The 18,556-nt window shown below is 45.9% G+C and overlaps 1 protein-coding gene across 1 annotated transcript in view; it reads right to left on the bottom strand.

Moving 5' to 3' along the window:
- The window catches only part of zfpm2a (zinc finger protein, FOG family member 2a), a 111,422-nt gene extending 97,286 nt beyond the window's left edge, over nt 1-14,136 (bottom strand). The window contains exon 1 of the mRNA XM_079275107.1: nt 14,015-14,136. Within this exon, the coding sequence (XP_079131233.1) occupies nt 14,015-14,054 (40 nt within the window). The 5' untranslated portion in view covers nt 14,055-14,136. The remainder of the gene's footprint in view (nt 1-14,014) is intronic.
- Nucleotides 14,137-18,556: the final 4,420 nt, after the last annotated feature.

Here is an 18,556-nt window from a genome sequence, read left to right as displayed (position 1 = left end):
TTGGCGGCCAACACGAACCGTTTCTGGTTTGTGTTTTAATCGTTTATTATCAATGGTACATTTCAGCAATTGAATCAATTCTCAATACATGCATAAACACTCACTATGCAGCGGAAAATAACTTTGATTACTTCTACTTTACTTTACACTTTGCCTCCACAACATTACACTCATGTGACAGCGAGATAAATAAATAGTCAACACACAAAACAAAGGTTATAAAATGCTTTTTTAACCTGACACTGTCCTACAGCATGCCAATGTGTTTATCCAGTAAAATGCTCTGATGTCGGGTGTACGGTCACTCCTCAACTACTACACTAAGTATACTTCTCTGTAGGACACTAATCACTACTGATGGCTTCCCGTACATAAACACTGATGTTACATCAGATTTCTGTATTCGTGCTTTTCTCTGTGTTTTGCTTTTTTACACTGATTTGAAGTTGTTGGAGCTCAGTTGGGGAAAAAACTAAAGATGACGTCACACAGTTCTGTGCACCAATCGGAAATAAGCAACGCTTGGATTGAAATCTGAAGGCAGTTGTGGGGCTGTTTGCTCCCTGTCAGTCCCACAGGCTCTCCAACGAAATGTAAAGATGTCTCCTGAACTTGAACTTTGACTGTTGCTTATATTTTGACATGAACATACAGTATGTTGTAACAGAGAATAGTAAAAGATCGAAATACTTTCATCCCTGATTTGATTGGACAATTGATAAACTGATTGATTGGTGTTTTCCACACACACCTTTGAGTAAAGATTCACACAGAGCCGGACACATTTGGGAACTGACAAAAAAAAACAACAACCAAGGAGCAGTTCTTGGACATCCATTTGACTGAGCTGACGACACAAATCGTTATTTACCACTCTCACATATCGGAGACATGCACTGAATATCGCTATCGTCGAGCTGGTCAATATACATCACTTCCACCCAAAGGATTACACCTCTTATCTGAAATGATATTCAATAAAGTATGACCGCAGAAATACAGAGTGGAGTGTTCTCACTCGGTTCTGGCTCACGCTGTGAAAAGAGAAGAAGAAGAAAACCTAAAAGGAAAACACTTTATTGGAATTAAGATCGGAGTCGAGATTACCTGAGGAAACCGCACTTTAGATTTCTGTTCCAGTGCCACGTCCTACACTTTATTCTGCACTGCCTGGGGACCAGACCACAGTGTGCCGTTCCCCACAAGCCATGGGGGTGTAATGGGATGCCTTTATGAAATATATAGAGACTCCCCCAGCACCTTCCACAGATCACAGTGTGTGAGGCAGAGGGAAACAGGTGCTGCGAGGCAACAGCAAAACTTTGGCCGTAACATCATCAAGGTGCATGGGACGATATAGCGCTCACTCATTTGCGCTGCCTAATTAGCTGCAGCAGCTTCCCCTCCCGGCCGCCGTGCCATCCATTCAGAGCCTTCTAGCAAAGCGACCCCGTCATTAGCGACAGCGGGACGAAGTTAACTCCGTCGCTGCCGCGCATACGTTGTCCCGAGTGTGGTCTGGCACAGCGGCGAGATGGTTTCTTCTCAAGGGTTGCTGGAATAAATGGAATAACATTTTCCGTGTTTTTATTTTCACCCTGACATGAAATCCTCTGCTCTATATAGCTTTTCTTCTTCTCTTGTTTGATAAAGCCTTTAGTGAGTGTAGTTAGAGCACTTGGGCTGAGGATCTGATGAGAAGTGTGGGGTCTGTCGCACGCACACACACACACACACACACACACACACACACACTCTGAGTACATTCTAATTAGCTGATGTATGCAGGACCTCATCCACGTTGGAGGGGTATCAAAAAGCAATCAACGCCCCATCCCTGATGAGCTCAGAGAGACACAGAGATCCACATTGTCTACGGAAAGATGATGCGTGGCCAGGCCTCCGCTCGCCTTTTCCAAACCAGCATAATGCCATGCAATCACAAGACATTATGCACAGATCAGAACCCCCAAAGCCACAGGATAGAGGGAAAAAAAAATGAAAAAGTGAAGGGAATATTGAGTTCATAATTCAAAAGCCTGATTATGATGGCCGCTCTTGTGAAAAGCTGCTGTGGAGAGCCAGAAGTGGGCGAATTGGGCCCGCGAGTGCCACAAAATATGCTCATAAATGCAGAGGAGGCAACGTGTTTAAAAAGCTGTCATGATCAAGAGCGGTACGGCTCGGAGAGCAGAGAAATCAGCACAGTTAAGATGACAACTGGTTGCCATGGAAAACTGGAGAGGAAAAAAATCTGACTGTATGAGAGAATTTATGAAAGTGATTCTTCTCAATGGGGGGGAATCGGATAGAAATACAATATCAACCACAGCAGAAGTCTATACGTTATCAGCATGAAATGGGTGTGTGTGTGTGGGGGGGGGGGGGGGGGGGGGGGGGGGGGTACTATCCTAGACATACGATCTAGGATTTTGTCATCCATCCATAATCTAATTTGACCCGAGGCCGCGCGGCCGATTCGTCTCAGTAAAGACCATAGGTGTTTTAGCCGCGGGCTCCAAAGGAGAGAGGCATGTGTGTCGCACAAAGACCATCGGTTAGCGACGTACCGAAAGGGACTCTGTATCAGCATCTTATCTTCAAAGGACTGGGCAGGGGCTCAGGGGAGCTGTGCCACCGTCTCGCCTCCACACAGACACACACACACACACACACAGAGGGGGGATTTGGACCTGCAAGCAGGAACCAGAGATCCCTCGGCCGGCACCCAGGCCTGGACCCTCCTCCAACTCGCCCGCGGAGAACAGGCAGGGTTCCTGCACACGCGGCACGACATCAGTGAGCTGATTCTCCCCCCCCCCCCCCCCCCCCCCATCACCCTCAGCCACTCCTCCCCTGCAACAACCCCCCATCCGCCGACTGCCTGCCCATTTGCTTCCTGGCCTCAGCTCGACGGAGGGGATGGGATCTGAACTCAACTTAGACACAGAGTTTCCACATTTCACAGATGGCTGGGAGAGGCTTTGCATGGAGGTGAGAAAACTGAGAGAAAGAGAGAGAGAGAGAGAAATGAGAGAGCGAGAGACAGAAATGAGAGAGCCTCATCGCCGCTGCCGCCGCTTCCGAAGCGGGGCCGATTTCACACCGCGGCAGTGTGCGCTAAAGCAGGCCGCCGTTAATCCACTCGCCGAGGGGAAGGCCCGGAGCCACACCGCCGCCTGGCCGCCATCTCCCTCCACAAAGCCATAAATGGTGCATGATACAAGCGGGCTTCAGAGACACTGCTGATATGCTGATAGGCGGCGGACAAAGACCGAAAGCAACCACAGGAGCAGAGCCGCATGCAGGACTGAGGGCCTTAGCGCTGGGGGCAGAGCAGCTCACACCGACGCCGCACTCGCTCAGGTGCGGACCGTTAGCGCGCCGTAATCTGAGCTGTCGATCGCGGCCGGTTCCACCTCAGGATTGGGCCCTCCAGACCGGCGATGGACATGCACTAACACTCCATCTTCTTCTGCTCTCCAACAAACTAGCTTTTCCTTTCTCTCCCTCTCTTCCTCCCCACTGCGAATCCCTATCTGCAAAGTTACCAAAAGTCTCCAAGATGAGTCTTTGAACTCACGAAAGGCAATCATTGTGAATGAAAGGAGACAGGAAATATATAAACATGGGGGAATTTAAATAAATTGCCACAAAGAAAATCGCGGGCGAGGGCAGCGAATTATGTAACGATAAGGCAGCCACCAGCCTAAGCCACAAAATGAGATGTTTTACATGAAACGAACAGCGGCCTAGATTAGAGCGCCATCCTGTTTAGACATGTAGCCAATTGGGGTTGATATCACATGTAGAGGAAATGTGAAAGATAAGTGGGAACTATGAGAATTGTTATAATCCAACTGTAACAAAAAGCTGAAGTACATTTTTTTTATTTTTTCCCTCCCGCAGAAGCGCGCCGCGATAAACATCTCTGATGAAAGAAGTTCATTACTCGCCGCATTGTGTGTCCGCGCCAACCTACAGCGAGAGGCGGCCTCCAAATGAAGCCTCAGACACTCTAATGGACATCATTAGGTGAAAACATATAAGAGATAATTATGGCAATTACAAATCCATTTTATTGGCCCTGAGTCTTTGACAAGAAGGTTGTCATATCAGCCACTTCAAACAAACAAAGAGTTGTTGTCTCCTTCCCCCTAAATGATGTCCGGTTCCATTTGGATGGGGATTGTCTTCGGATTATCCTTTTTTTTTTTATTGTTCCGTTAGCGGCTCTGAATGGAGGCTACATTTCTTTCGGGGGAGGCGGGGGAGAAAAAAAAAAAAACTTGATTAAAACAAGCGATTCACAATAGTAGAATTTGACTTGCATTTGCATAGGCACTTCATTACAAGTGAGACTTTGATCTTGAAAGCAGCCCCATTCAAAGCTAATGGACATGTCTGTTATGTCTATTCGAGATGGGCTCTCAGAGGAGCCGAGGCCTTCTATTTAATAGCACAGACATCACTACGGTGCACCCGAAGGCCCCGTCTTATAACACTTTATCCAGCTGCATGACAATAGCAAAAGGAACAAACACCGTCTGGCAATACAGTTGACTTCTAAACCAAGGATAACCCCGAAACATCTTCCATGAGTTTGTTTTGGTTAAACCTAATCCGACTGTTAGTTCTGCCACGCGGGGTCAGACCCGGAGCAAGCCTTGTCACTTCATCTCAGCGACGCGCCATCTGAGGAGCACACGAGACGTCTTCATGGGGAGACCGAGAGGGGCGATCGCGAAGGACTTGGGTGTTTATTTACAATATGCATCCAATCATGCTTTGTCACAGTTCCATGCCCCCCCCCCCCCCCCGAAACCGCAGAGAGAGACACTCCACAATGGCGGAGATTCCATTTTTTGGCCCTCTTTGCTACACAAACTCATAACGCGGTGCCGCCTTATCAGATCCCGCTCGCAATAACAGATCCACTCGGAGTCAGAGAAGAGCCGCTGTTTAACCCGTTCAGTCCCACGGGGGGACAATTCAGCTCAAACAAGTCAGGAGACATCTGCCAGTCCACGGCGGCAGCTGATGATGTCAACGGGTCGCCCCCCCCCCCCCTTCAGATTTCCCCCCAGCACTTTCAATCACTCTCGTGAGATTACGGCAATAGGATATTACTGTACAAACTATGACCATGTGTCCCCGCTGCCACAAAGCTTAGCAACATATTACAGTTTGTCAAAGCAAGCTATTGCGAGGGGGGGGGGGGGTAGATACAGAGGGGAGGAGAGGAGCCGTTGACCTTTGTGTCCTTCATATTTGCCTAGCTTCCCCTCCAGCCCAATCTCAAAGAGCCAAATCATCTGATCCCAAACTAACTGTCAACTGCCGTGTGATGGTGGCAAAGCCAGCAGACATCAATCAATCAGATTTTCTCCTCGTCTATCAGAGGAGGCTTTTTTCCCTCTCTCTCCCCTGTTTGCTTATCATCTGACCCAGTTGTTATCCTGTTTCTGAAGCTTTAAAAAAATAAAAATAAAACTTGATTATGGTCAAATGTATGCCTCGGAAGATTCAGGCACATTCTGGACCGAGCGGGGGAGGGAGAGAAAATATTATCACCGCGGAAATGAACGCGGGATGTAATGATCATTCTTTTTGTTTGGTTTTATCATAATGAGGCTCTTAATTCTACACTCATGGAGGAAATAAGGAGTTTGAGCCAGTTATCTTTGGTTTTCAGGAACCCGTGAGCCCAAGATAACAATCCAATCTGATATCATAAGACAAAAAGAAAAAAGAAAAGACAAAAAAAGGCATTTTATTTGGCGACAGCACTTGCTCAATGTCAACAGTTTTTTAGTAATTACCAGATAAGCATTCTCTGGAATACACAGAGAGAAAATTGGCTGATTCTGAAATAATAGCGGCTGCGTCTCCCTATCTCTCTCTCTCTCTCTCTCTCTCTCTCTCTCTCTCTCTCTCTCTCTCTCTCTCTCTCTCTCTCTCTCTCTCTCTCTCTCTCTCTCTGGATGTTTACTCTGTCACTTCACACAGCCTGCTTTGAAATAATCAGAAGCAGGAGACGCAGCACGTCACTCCTTTTGTCCCTGTCCATATGTATATGCTGTATATGTACATACAGTCTGATCTGTCTGCTCTACCGTCGGTGTGATCGATCCTCATCATCAGTGCTGCGTTGTGGCTATTCCTGTACAGCGGCGCTCGCTGAGTGCTAATCACACGCGGCCTCCGATCACGTGACGCGTAAGCCGCGCTGTCAACAGCTTTAGCGGCTTTTCACGACGGCGCGAATCAAAACACGGCCTCTTTTTTTCTTTTTTTTTCAAGCATCAACACGTTTCTGAAGTTTGTTTTATATTTTCAGCATATTTGACATAAATTGTTTATCTGTGTACAAAGCTTTGTCATTAGCGATTTTCCGGCGGGGCTTTAAGTTCCGCGCCCGTCCGTCCGTCTGGCGGGAAATGCTGATGTACAAATTGAACTGAAGAGCTTGTTACTTAATCCGCTGTTGCCACCCATCCCTTAACTATGGAGCCGGCTGCATTTCATCCCATTGCAAAGTTCTGCACCCCCCCCCCCCCAACACACACACACACACACACACACACACTCAAATACATCCCCAGTAATTCCTGCCAAGCCAGAGATTTACACTGAGCAGCTATTAGGGTGTGCCAGCTATTACCCTGCTCACCAAATCATCCCCTCTTATTATCATCTATTAAGACAACAACAAAAAAAACACCATTTCATGTATTTCATTTTTTTTGAATTGCTGAAACAGTTGTAGTTGTAGTGGATCTCGAGGCTTGGCCAGTAATTCTACTGTACATTGCAGACGACGTATTGTGACAAAGCCTGTCGACAAACGTGAGTCAAATTCCCAAAGAGCCCCTTTCCTTTTTCTCCCGTCCAAGATTCAGTCAAAACCCTGACACGTTCTGATGAGCTGTGGCTAATTCCATTGCAATAAACAAAAAGGGTCTTAATACACGCAGAAAAGTTGCAGCGGAAGACTGACAGACTGTGTTCATGGCGAGTCGTCCCCCCCCCCCCCCCCCAGTTCGGTTTTCTCTTCTGGGCGATGTCAAAGCGTCACACACGCGACGAACCCAATATCCATATCCATGATACATCAAAACCCCGGCGCGGCACAAAAATAACCGCAATACCTCGGGAGTGACCTAAGAAATCCCCTTAATTGAGCAATATCTCCATTCCTGATCCATGTGCATCACCGGGGCGAGAAGGGACCGTGCAAGTCAAATGAAAGGAGAATTCATGATGTGTGGCGGCCTCTCTCACTCACCCTGGCTATTTCCCCTCTTGGCAGGGGCCAAATAGAGAATGTTAAATGAGGCAATTGTGTCCCGGAGGCAAAAAGAGGAAGAAAAAAAAGAAAAAGCAGGCAGTGGCCTGCTCTCTGCTCTAACCCCGAGGAGCATTCTGCAGCACGATGAGGTACATCCTCCCGCCCACAGCAGCTCAAACCAGGACTTCACTCTCAAACACAGCATCTACTCATTAGTCTACGTCCTCATCAAGCCGGTGTTGACCTTTGAACTTCAGCTAAATCTCAATAAGCCCAGACAAACAGCACAGCTAGGATTATTGTTTTGGAGCCGTGCAAAGTAACTAAGTACATTTACTCAAGCACTGTGCTCGAGCATACGTCTGCTTGCACAAGTATCTAAAATTAATTCTACTTTGAATTTATATTTTAAATTGCAGATGGAAATATTTCACTTTTCACTCCCCTACATGTATTTGACAGCTGTAGCTGCTATATTATGATTCCACACGTGTTCAAAGCGGCATAATAAAGGTGAGAATAAGCCCCGCCAAGACCGACCACAACAGTTTAACAAAATGCTTAAAACATGAATCATTTCCCGTTGAATCGAAACAAATCCATTCAGAGCCACACAACTCCCGGTCGGCACCACGGGCGGCGAGTGCCAGGATGTTCCGTGCCGGGGCCGAGGCCCGCAGAAATACCCAGGATGCACAGCGTGGTCAGTTAACATTCTGTGGCGGTGGCTGCACGGAAACCGAATCCCCCCCCCCCCCCCCCTGCAGCCGCCGCGCCGTCGGCTATACAGACATACTCGGAGGTGACACGTCTGATAATCAAAGCTTTGTCTGGGTCTTAGAAGGACGTACTTGAAGAACAGCGAGACCAGAGGCCCTCTTTGCCTGTAATGGCCTTTGGACATCAATATTTAAATCTTACATCTCTGTTGTGATTAGAATGCTGCCTTTTCTCTGTTGTTGTCTTCTTCTTTTTCCTTTTTTTTTCACCCCTGTCTCTCCCGAAACAACAAGGTGGGGGTGAAAAAAAAAGAAGAGAGAACGGCTTAAATCGATGATCTTTGAGTCTAAACTAGATTCCCAAGCAGTTTGCCACTCTCAGCAGCAAGATAAGATAAACTCTCTTTGACCTAAGAGATGAAGTTGCCATGACGATCAGGGAGTCCACTTTCTCTATTGATATTTCGCTGATGTAACAACAAATGGAACCAGATCCCGCCCTTGATAATGGTGATTAATTAATACCAATATTGATCCCTACCAGCAAGAGACAAGGCCATTAACTTAAAGCAGGCTGAAAGTCAATTGTTACCCGGGGGCTCAATGGACGTCATTGATATCAAATCTAAATAAACAGAGAGGGGGAACACAGCCAGCAGAGAGAATCAACCAGCAGCTCTTTGCCGTTGCACATACTTCTGAAATCAACACTTTCACTGCCCGAATTCTAAAAAACACAACGGCGACAGCTTTGAGCGGCGGGTTATTGGAATAATAGCGGTGGAATTCAGGAAAGAGGAAGATAAAGAGGAAGTGGCGCGAGGAAGTGACCTCCACCTCTGCAGCAACCCTGCCCACATTTCACACCGCCGTCCAGGCACACTGCAGGCCACGGCGACGGAGGGAGGGCAGGATCAGGAACCGTCAGCCCAGCGCCTGCCAACCACAGCTCATCCAACGCAGCACAGACGCGCACACACACACACACACACACACACACACACACACACGCCACTGATCTCAACAAAGGAAGCCGCAGCTGCCATACATTCCTCTCCATATAGCTGCTAGAGCCCGTGACATAAGCAGCCACTTTCTCTGCATGAGAAACATTGTACTTTTAGAACACAATAGACACCATTTTTATTTTATTTTTTTAACATTACGAGAAGATGACATTCATCTGCATTGTTGTTTGGTGTCAAAAGTGAGGAGGCAATTGGGGATCCTTCAGCTAAGACGAGGCAATGGCACAAGCTGTTATTGGCAGGGAACAGATGTTTGAGGGAAAGTTGGCATTCAGCGACCATTCTTCTTCTGACAGAAATCAACAAGAGAAACACGAGAGGCAAGTCGGCGATTGTCACCCGATGAAAGAGAAACCCCTTAAATATAGAGGAAGGCTGGCATGCAAACATTTTTTTTAAATATATATTTTTTTACACCCCCGAAACATCTGACTGCCGGAGTTGCCAGCGTTCGTTGGGTGAAAAACGTGGCAACGCTTGACTTATATATAAAGCATAGTTGTAGTAAAAAAAGAAAAAGAAGCTAACAGCTCTGACCTCTCTGCTGAAGACGTGCGAGTCGTCCCACACACTGCACAAGCACCCATGTATACACAAGCAAACACACACACACACACACACACACACATTCAGATACAGGATGTTGGCAGTCAATTCAGTAAAACACTCCTCTTATCCCTTACTACTGTAATCTGCCTCTGATAAATGCCCCTCAAAGATAGAAATGTCACCTGATATGGTAAACAGCATGCTGACGTTACATAAAGTGGCCTTATGCTAAGGAGTTGGAGAGATTAACTGGAGAGCGGAGATGGAAAAAGAAATGGTCGCCACGAAAAAAAAAACAGACTTCGAGATCTCGCAGAGAATCTTCTTTGGCTGTCGTTCAGTTCCAAACGCACTAGTTGAGAAAAGCAGGGATCTAATTATACAAACCCAAGGGTTGTACGTCGTACAGTATATTGGATTTAAAGTAACACGGTTGTCAGTGTAAACAGAAGTAAACAGTTACAAATAAACAAACAGTTGGCATGGCATTCCTCAAAAGGCTAAATATATTGGTAGGAAGAATAAGAACATGGAGTAGGAAAAAGCAATATTTACCAAAGCACCACTAGTTCCTGCTCCAACTTTATCCACAAGGTATTATGGGTAAGAACAAATAAATAAATAACACAAAACCACAGAAAAGGCATTACTGCAGTGCAGTGGGCCGGCTTTACAGATGTAAGATCGCTATCGCGCGAGTAGATTAGGCGTTGGGGGGACAGTAAGACACAGTGGTCGGCTCGGGGGACTTGTGCTGTGCAAACTTACAGTGGCAGAGCAGCGTTGATGGCGCTGCATTCTGGTTGGACGGCGGCGAGCAAAAAAAAAGAAGAAAAAAGGAGGCAACATGAATTCTCAGACGGTCCGTACGGTGGAGACAACAGCAGAGTGGGAGAGCACTAAGTCAGCTTAATAAGCACATTTGACACGAGACGTCCGCCCACGGCCTCAGAGGGCCGCTCCGGCGTGTACCCATAAACACTGTGCGAGGCACGCTCCCTACATCATCCAGATTCCACCTTTAACGCCGGGGGAAACTTTGGGGGTGGCAATTCTGCAGAAAAATTACTCTGAGGGGTGCTGGTTTCAATTCAGCCTGTTCATATCTTTCCTTCCTATTAAGCATCAAAATGTTCTTCCCCCCCCCCCCTCTCACAGTGCGAATGGAGGTACGGACGACACCGGCAGCTGGGGAGAAGCAGGGGGGGGGGGGGGAGAGGAGTGTGGGGATGGGGGAGCTTGGTGGAATTCACACATCATATTACCAGCAGCTAATCGCAATCCGCAGAGCATCGGCGATATTTTCATCATTCCTGTCAAATTCCGGCGACCCGCCTTTTGGAGCGGCTAACAATCCGGGGCAATTTATTGGCATATTGGCACGGGGTGATAAGGCTAAAAACAACAGCAGCTAGCAGCTGGCCCCGGGAGATGGGCTGATAACATTGATATGTGCTCCCACACAAAACACCACCGCCGCTATCTCCTCTTCCTATCACACTCTTATTACAATAAAAGTGTGCGGGGCCTTTCTTCTTTCTTTTTCTCTTGGAAAAGCAACGAGGGGAGGGGGGATACAGAAAGGGGGCCAGGAATATATATTTATTTATTTATTTATAGAAAAAGAAATCAGATGTAACGTTTCACAGAAAGAAAACAAGGGGGGAAATACATAATTTATCACTGTATTATCGGGATATCCAGGCAGCCTAATCAAGGAGCACTGAGTGACTATTTTTTGCCTTATCATCCAAAGTGGTGGAAACGGAGAAGGAATTATCAGCCAGCTGCAGATTGCTGGGCTGGAATTTTAATGGTAATAATCTGGGTTTCTGATGGTATATCTTCCCTGCTTATCTTTCCCATTATCTGGCTTTATCTCCCCAGTCATCGGAGCAAATTAATGGTGCTCTTTCAGCATCGCCTTTTTATCGCCGCTCAGAGAGCACCCAAGGGGAAAGAATAAGCAAAATATTAAAATACTGCATAAATCACAATTTTAGATAACGGCCCAATGTATGCAGGAGGTGTGTGGGGGGATGGAGAGGGGGGGAGTGCGCCCAACAACCTTTTTGTCCTTTAGAATGACTTTCTGTGCAGTGCCTCCTCTGCTGCTCTCCTTCTTCTTCTCTCTTTTCCTTCCCCCAGAGTTCCCGGGGTAGCAGGGAGGATCTAGGCTCTTCGTGACCTTTTCTGCTTCTAACTAGGGCTTGATTATACCACTGCACACCGGCCTCCATATTAACAAGATCTTTTACACATGACATACTAATTCACACGAAAGCGGCGCAGCACACACGAACGTCGCACTTCCCTTTTGCTCGACGACTAAAACATTTGGGGTGCGCAACGACGGGATTGGTCCGGAGACGAGTTGGGGGGCCTGTCACGTCACCACGTCGTCGTGCTCCTTTGTTGATGAGGAGCGGTAGCGGGTTCGTCGCGGATGCCAGCAATAAACACAAATACGAAAGTCGAAGGGAGTGAAAGCCAAAGGGTGTTTCTGCAACGATCATTATTTTTATTCAAAGTTAAAGGAAACGATCCTCTTCCAGACGGTTCTCAACTGTTTGAGAAATGAAAACAATATTTATTTCGAGAAAATATTTGAACACCTCTTTTCCCCACAATCTGAAAAAATGTTGAACTGGTTGATTGTAAAATGTTTTCAAAAATACATAAAAAATACAGTAATAAAAATGTACAGTGCATTTTAAATATCACAAATAAATCCCAATTTTCTTTCCCGAGAGAAGAAACCAGATTGCCTTAAAAATAAATCTTTTGTTTTATATTCACGAGCCATAAATATGTAAGAGGAGAAACAATAATAATTGTGTGCTAAACAAAACATGACAACACACAAACCTCTCGTGTGGTAGAATCTGTGTCACGCAAAAAGTCGGAGTAAAAGTACTCGTATACACCAACATGCCCTCATGAATGCATGCATGTGAGCTCTCACACACACACGCGAGCATACACACCCACACATGGACAAACACACACACACACACATACAAATGTTGCCTTAGCTCCCCATAATGTCTCGCAGCACAGATAAACAGTATCATGAGTAAACAAGACAAATCAGTGGAAGTGGTTTGATGTTTTGATATTTCGACCCCAAAGTAACCGCAGTTTATTCACAGCAGCAGCAGCAGCAGCAGCAGCAGCAGCAGCAGCTAGGAGCAACGGCATACAGTGGACGAACTGAACACACACACACACACGGCGTACACACACTCAGATGTCAGCTGGATCTGAGATTCAAAAGTGTGTTTGGGCTTCTGTATGAGTGGGTGTGAGAGTGTGTGTGGGTGTGTGTACAAATCCCCACGTATTTAAGAATCATCTACAGGCTCTTAAAAATCATTACAATTATCACAAGTTGTATAAAAATATATATATTTAATACTACTAATATCCATCAATGTGAATGTGACACACTTCTGAATGAGTTGTACTTTATTCATATTTATGTGCCTGAAAAACGAATAATGACGCTCTAAATTCCCATTTTAATTTCTATAAAAATGTGATAATCAATATCAACACTTTCCACAGAGCTATTATGTTCTACAGTTCAGTTCAAATTCAAAACCAGCCATAACTTGCTACACTCCTTCCACCGCCACACCACCAGGTACAGCTGTGGATGCTGACCAATGTTTACACCCTGTGTGTGCTTTACTGTGGAGTTTGGAAGAATGGAAAAGAAGTGTGTGTGTGTGTGTGTGTGTGTGTGTGTGTGTGTGTGTGTGTGTGTGCACGTGTGTGTGCACGTATTTACACCTGCAAGTGAGTGTGTGTAAGTGGGAAAGGAAAAACGTACCGAGGAGTTGGAAGTGTGTGAGTGTGTGTGTGAGTGTGTATCTACGTGCTACAATTAACAACATTTAATAGCAAATGTCAGTCAAAAGCAAATCGGCCTTTTTTGAAAGCAGGCTCGTGCTACAGATGCACTGCGTATTATAAATGTAGGATGGAATATTGGAATAAATAGCCATCAGTCAAACTCGAGCCTCTGTCTCGCACACAAATCCGGAAAACTATAATAATCATATCAAACAGACAACGAAATAACTTCATTTTTTTAGTGCTACAACTTGGCAGCATCGAGGTTGAGGTGCGGTGGGGGGGGGGGGGGGGTAACTTTGGAGCCAGCAGCTCCGTGGGATTTTTGGATTGTAAACGAATCCCTCTAAAAGACACGAGCATATTTCTGCGGTGGGAGACCGGGAGCGTGCGTGCACCGTGACGGGCAATCATCACACGAGCGTCCGCTGAATCAGCCCCCTGAGCGCGGTCACTTCTCCGCACAATATTCCGCAAACTGTAACAAGCCCGGACACGCGGTAGTATAGTAGCGGCTATAGACGACGTTAAACAAACAAACAAACAAACAATACAAGAAAGCAACTTACGTTTGATCTGCCGCGGGTTGCTCTGCTTCCTGCGGGACATGCCTGCTGTGCGGCTGGTCAGTGAATCCAGGTGTAGTACTGACAGATCGATAGGTTCTGGTTCATCCAAGCAGCCGGTTTGGGTGGTTTTTTTCTCTCTCTCTCTCTGTGTGTGTGTGTGAGTGTGTGTGTCTGACGGAAATTGAGAAAGAAAAAGAAGGGGGGCACCGCTACTTTTTTCCTTTTTTTTAACGCACAAGTCTATCGTTCCGTCTGTCTTTCCTTTATCTTTCTCGTGTCTCTGGCTCCGGCTCTCTCTCTCTCTCTCTCTCTCTCTCTCTCTCTCTCTCTCTCTCTCTCTCTCTCGCTCTCTCTCTCTCTCTCTCTCTCACACACACATACACAAACACAAACACGCGCACACGGTTGCTCACCCTCCCTCCCTCTCTCGCTCTCTCTCTCTCTCTCTCTCTCTCAGCGCCGTTCTCCGTGATGAGGCTGCGCTTCGCCGCGATCCGCACGGACTGACTAGGGAGGTGAGAGCGTTTCGCGCTTTTGTTTGAAGATAAGGTTTGTTCCTCCCCGGGTACCGTAGCCGCAGCTCGGTGAACTTCACTTGATCCACAATTACTTGAACTTCCAGTTATTAATTAGCGTGTCTCTTAATTAGCGCACGTGTTTTATTTATTTGCTTTTGGTAGGGGGGAGATGGAGACAAACTGAGCTCATGATGCATCCCAATCACAATGATAATAACAATATTAATAATTAAAACAAACAAACATGTGCACGCCTTTATCTCGGGTAAACATTTTCTCACACTTTTATTTCTTCAAGGGTCTATTCGACATCAGCTGCTGCTTTTAAAATATTCTGCAATATTAATTCAACTGCTATACTTTTTATATTCTACATTTCACACAAAAAAAGTAGATGTTTGGAATTACCAGGGCCATTTAATACAGCACGTGGTCCTCTCATTTCCACCAACAGATCTGAACCCATATTGGTTAAATACACCAGGAGGTTGCAGCTTGGCCACTCATTCCGTCATAATGCACTCTGAGAGTGGATCTGGATTGAGATGCATGGCCTCAAATGACTTGACCTCTTGGCCAAAAGCTGAAAGAAGTAACCTGCAGTCTAGAGTTTTTTGGGGTTTTTTTTCAAACACACACAAAATCTACGATTGGAAGTGATGCTACAGTAAATAAAAGCCTGGTGCGTTCTCTGTTCATAAGCCGTGTGTCAAACCTTTTACTTTAAAATAGATTCTCATGAGCACACGGTGGATTTCCAGTGGCAGACTCTGATTCTACTGCTTTGTTTTTCTATCAATATTTTATAAACTGTCAATCACAGCGTTGTTTTCTTTTCTACAATTTGTCTGCCTATGTCTGCCTAAAATATTCCGAATATTTAAAGAGAGAGACAGAGAGAGAGGGAGAGAGAGGAAACGAGAGCCTTCAAATCATTCCCATTTCGACTGCCATGTTCTGAGTAGTTGCCCAAACCGGGAATCACTCTCTTCAATTAGCCAGTTGGACTGCCAAGGAAGACAAGCAAGTGGCCTGTGAAATTATCTCGTAACCCAATTCCACAACTTTGGAATGGAGTCTGAAAACTACGGAATAATTTATGTGTCAGACGGGTCAGCGGGTGGTTCACCTTGAGGAGAGCCTCCTTGGTTTGTCTCCCCCCCCCCCCCCCCCCCCTCAGCTCCTCCACCGATGGTTTAAGCTTTCTTCTTCACATGCAGGTTTGGTCAACAGGAAATCATTAAGAAACATATCCCAGCTTTGTCACATTGCACACTGAGAGTTTCTGTCAACAAATGAGAGACTGATGATCCACTCAAAAGCAACAAATAGTGATAGTCATTTAGTCAACTAATCGGTCGCTTTGGTCTCAGTCAATTTAGATTTATTTCATCGATAAGTCATTTTTTTAAATGCTTTTTCATCCTGAATGACTTATTTCCAGAGAAACCTATGGATACATCTCTGGTAAACGCAGGACTTAAAGTGGTGCTTGTGTGTGATTCTTTGTGGAGAAACTCAGATCTGTCGATTAAACTACAGAATCAACTAATCGATTCGTCAACAAATTATTTCTTTGGTCCTGGACGGCCCCAGTGAAGATAAATTAAAAATTAAAAATAAAGATTTTTCTGTCAAACACGCGCTAAACTCTCCAAACACCCACAAGTGAAATTACATTAGAAGGTTCAAATAAAGCCATCCCACGCACTCTCTAAAATCACCATGCTAAACATCCATAAATAGAGTTTACCGGCCATATTAGGGAGCCAGCACCAAAATCAATAATGATTTGTGGTGAGAGCAACAACATAGTGAGAGAGGGGAGTCAAATTGCCAGCTGCAGATTAATTTAACGCCACTCCTAAATCCTCTGAGACTGCAGCGTGGTTCTTCTCTGCTGTTCCCGAGCCCCAGTGGCTTGTTTGAAGCCGCCTTTGATTGACAGGTACAAATCTGCGAGAGGAAGAGAAAGCTCCTTTTTTTTTTTCTCCACTGCTCAGAGCAGATGGTTGTGATAATTAACATGATACTGTTTCCATCGCAAGGGAAATCACTGACACAAGGTTGGTCATATTAATAGGTTAAGGTATACTGTATGCTGTGGAGATGCTGCGCAGTGCACTCGCATAATCTGATTAAAGGGGTAAAGGTTGATTTAATGCGCTAAATCATTTGATTAGAACTGCCAAGTCACATTTGGGGAATGCCATTCAGTGTTTGGGGCAGTAGAGGTGGGCTGTCTGGTGGCTTCATCATGTTCATTGTTAAAGGAAATATGCTTCAGAACAAAAGGTGCTTCATTGGTATGCCCAGTGGTCCTCTGGCTGAAGTCACGTCGGCGCGTCTGTGAACTGTAAGTCTCGTTTTCGGAGCCAGAAAATGTTTCGTGAGAGCGACGCGTTGATGTTAAATAATAGATAAAGTTGTGTTGAGTGATGCGGGTATTTATTGACAGCTCCGATACAGGCGATGGCTGATTTGTTTTGTCTTGTTTAAGAAGAAGTTTACCTGCATTCTACAGTCAATTTAAAAAGGGAATTTCACAATGAACACCTTGCTGTGCCCTAATGTTGGTGGCACGGTGCCGTCCTGTCCTAAACTCATCATTTATACCCGTGTTTACATTACATAGTAGTATGGGACTGTACCACAATGATTTAAATGCAAATGCAAATTCAAGACCCTCCGTGGAATTATTCATATTTCTTTCTGCACCCTGCTTACAATATCTCAAATTATGACGATTGAATCGACACAATTTGCCTTCAATAAGTGTCCAAAGTATTACGGATGTTGTACTCTAGTTTAAACCGTAATGCAATTCATATTTGCACTTTCAAATCGCACAACATGAGTGGAGTTTGCAGTTACCAAATTTATGGAAATCATTAAAATGAGGTGTCCTGTTAACTGACATACATTTTTTAGACAAGGGCTGTCACTGTCATTTTGTACGACACCTTTAACACGTAACTTCACAGCAGTTCTGCTGATCTCCCCGTGCTGTAACTTCACCAGGGTTTCACATGTTAAAAACACAATGAAACTGAATTACTGCCATAATAACAGCTGCAGCCCTCCTCCTACTGTTTCAGTGAGCTGCTGTGCTGACCGGGTAATGTCACAGCAAGTCTGGCATTACACATTATCGGGTTGATGTTGGGTTTTAAATTTTTTTAAGGGATCCCACATGTCCAGTGGCACTGGGAGTGACAGCCATCAGTTGGATGGAGGGGGGGGGGGGGGCGACTCCATCCTTAAAGAGCAGCCTCAGCAGCTCAGCTTGGACATCGGTGTTATGAGTTTGCCTACTGTGGTGTCACCCTCTGGCTGTTGGGGATTGGTTTGTCTCCAGAGGGTGTGTGTGTGTGTGTGTGTGTGTGTGTGTGTGTGTGTGTGTGTGCATGGAGTAGAGTGTGGGGTGCAGGGTGGCCATGGCACATATATCCCTGTTAAGATCCTGAGTGTAAAAGAGAGACAGAGGGAAAAAGAGAAACAGATCTAGGAACTGAAACAGAAAGGTGAGCAGGTTTTCGAATGTTTTTGCGTAATATCCCATAATTCTTTGCAGTTTTTCCAATCAAGCATGCGTCCTTGAATGCGCCGCCTGTAGCCATGCATCCCAATGCTGACATTCACAATTTACTCGTAGCAAGGAACGCACTCCTTCACATGACATCACATTATACATTATATACCATTCCAGACTTTCGGCTAAAATGTTGAGTTGCTGCCGTCGGTCCTGGGTAAGGTGCTCGTGCTGGTTGTGGCTGAATGCTCCCCCCCACACACACACACACTCCTCCACCCTCACCCACCCATCCATCCAGCCAGCAGCTCCAGCAGCAGTGAGCAAACAGATGTCTGAGAGAGTGCCCACTAACGCTGGCCTGAGCTGCCAAAACCACCCGCGGCCCTGGAGGCCTCGGTGCCAGCTCTTTTTCCAGGGAGGCTTCGCTCTCCGCAGCGCCGTCGAGGACCATTTCCCTCCTTTACCCCATCCCCTTTCCATTTACCATGC

This window comes from Melanostigma gelatinosum (assembly GCF_949748355.1).
Source record: "Melanostigma gelatinosum genome assembly, chromosome: 9".
Classification (NCBI taxonomy): Eukaryota; Metazoa; Chordata; class Actinopteri; order Perciformes; family Zoarcidae; genus Melanostigma; species Melanostigma gelatinosum.
The sequence above is the reverse complement of the archived record's forward strand: the minus strand, read 5'-3'. Positions and strand labels throughout refer to the sequence as shown.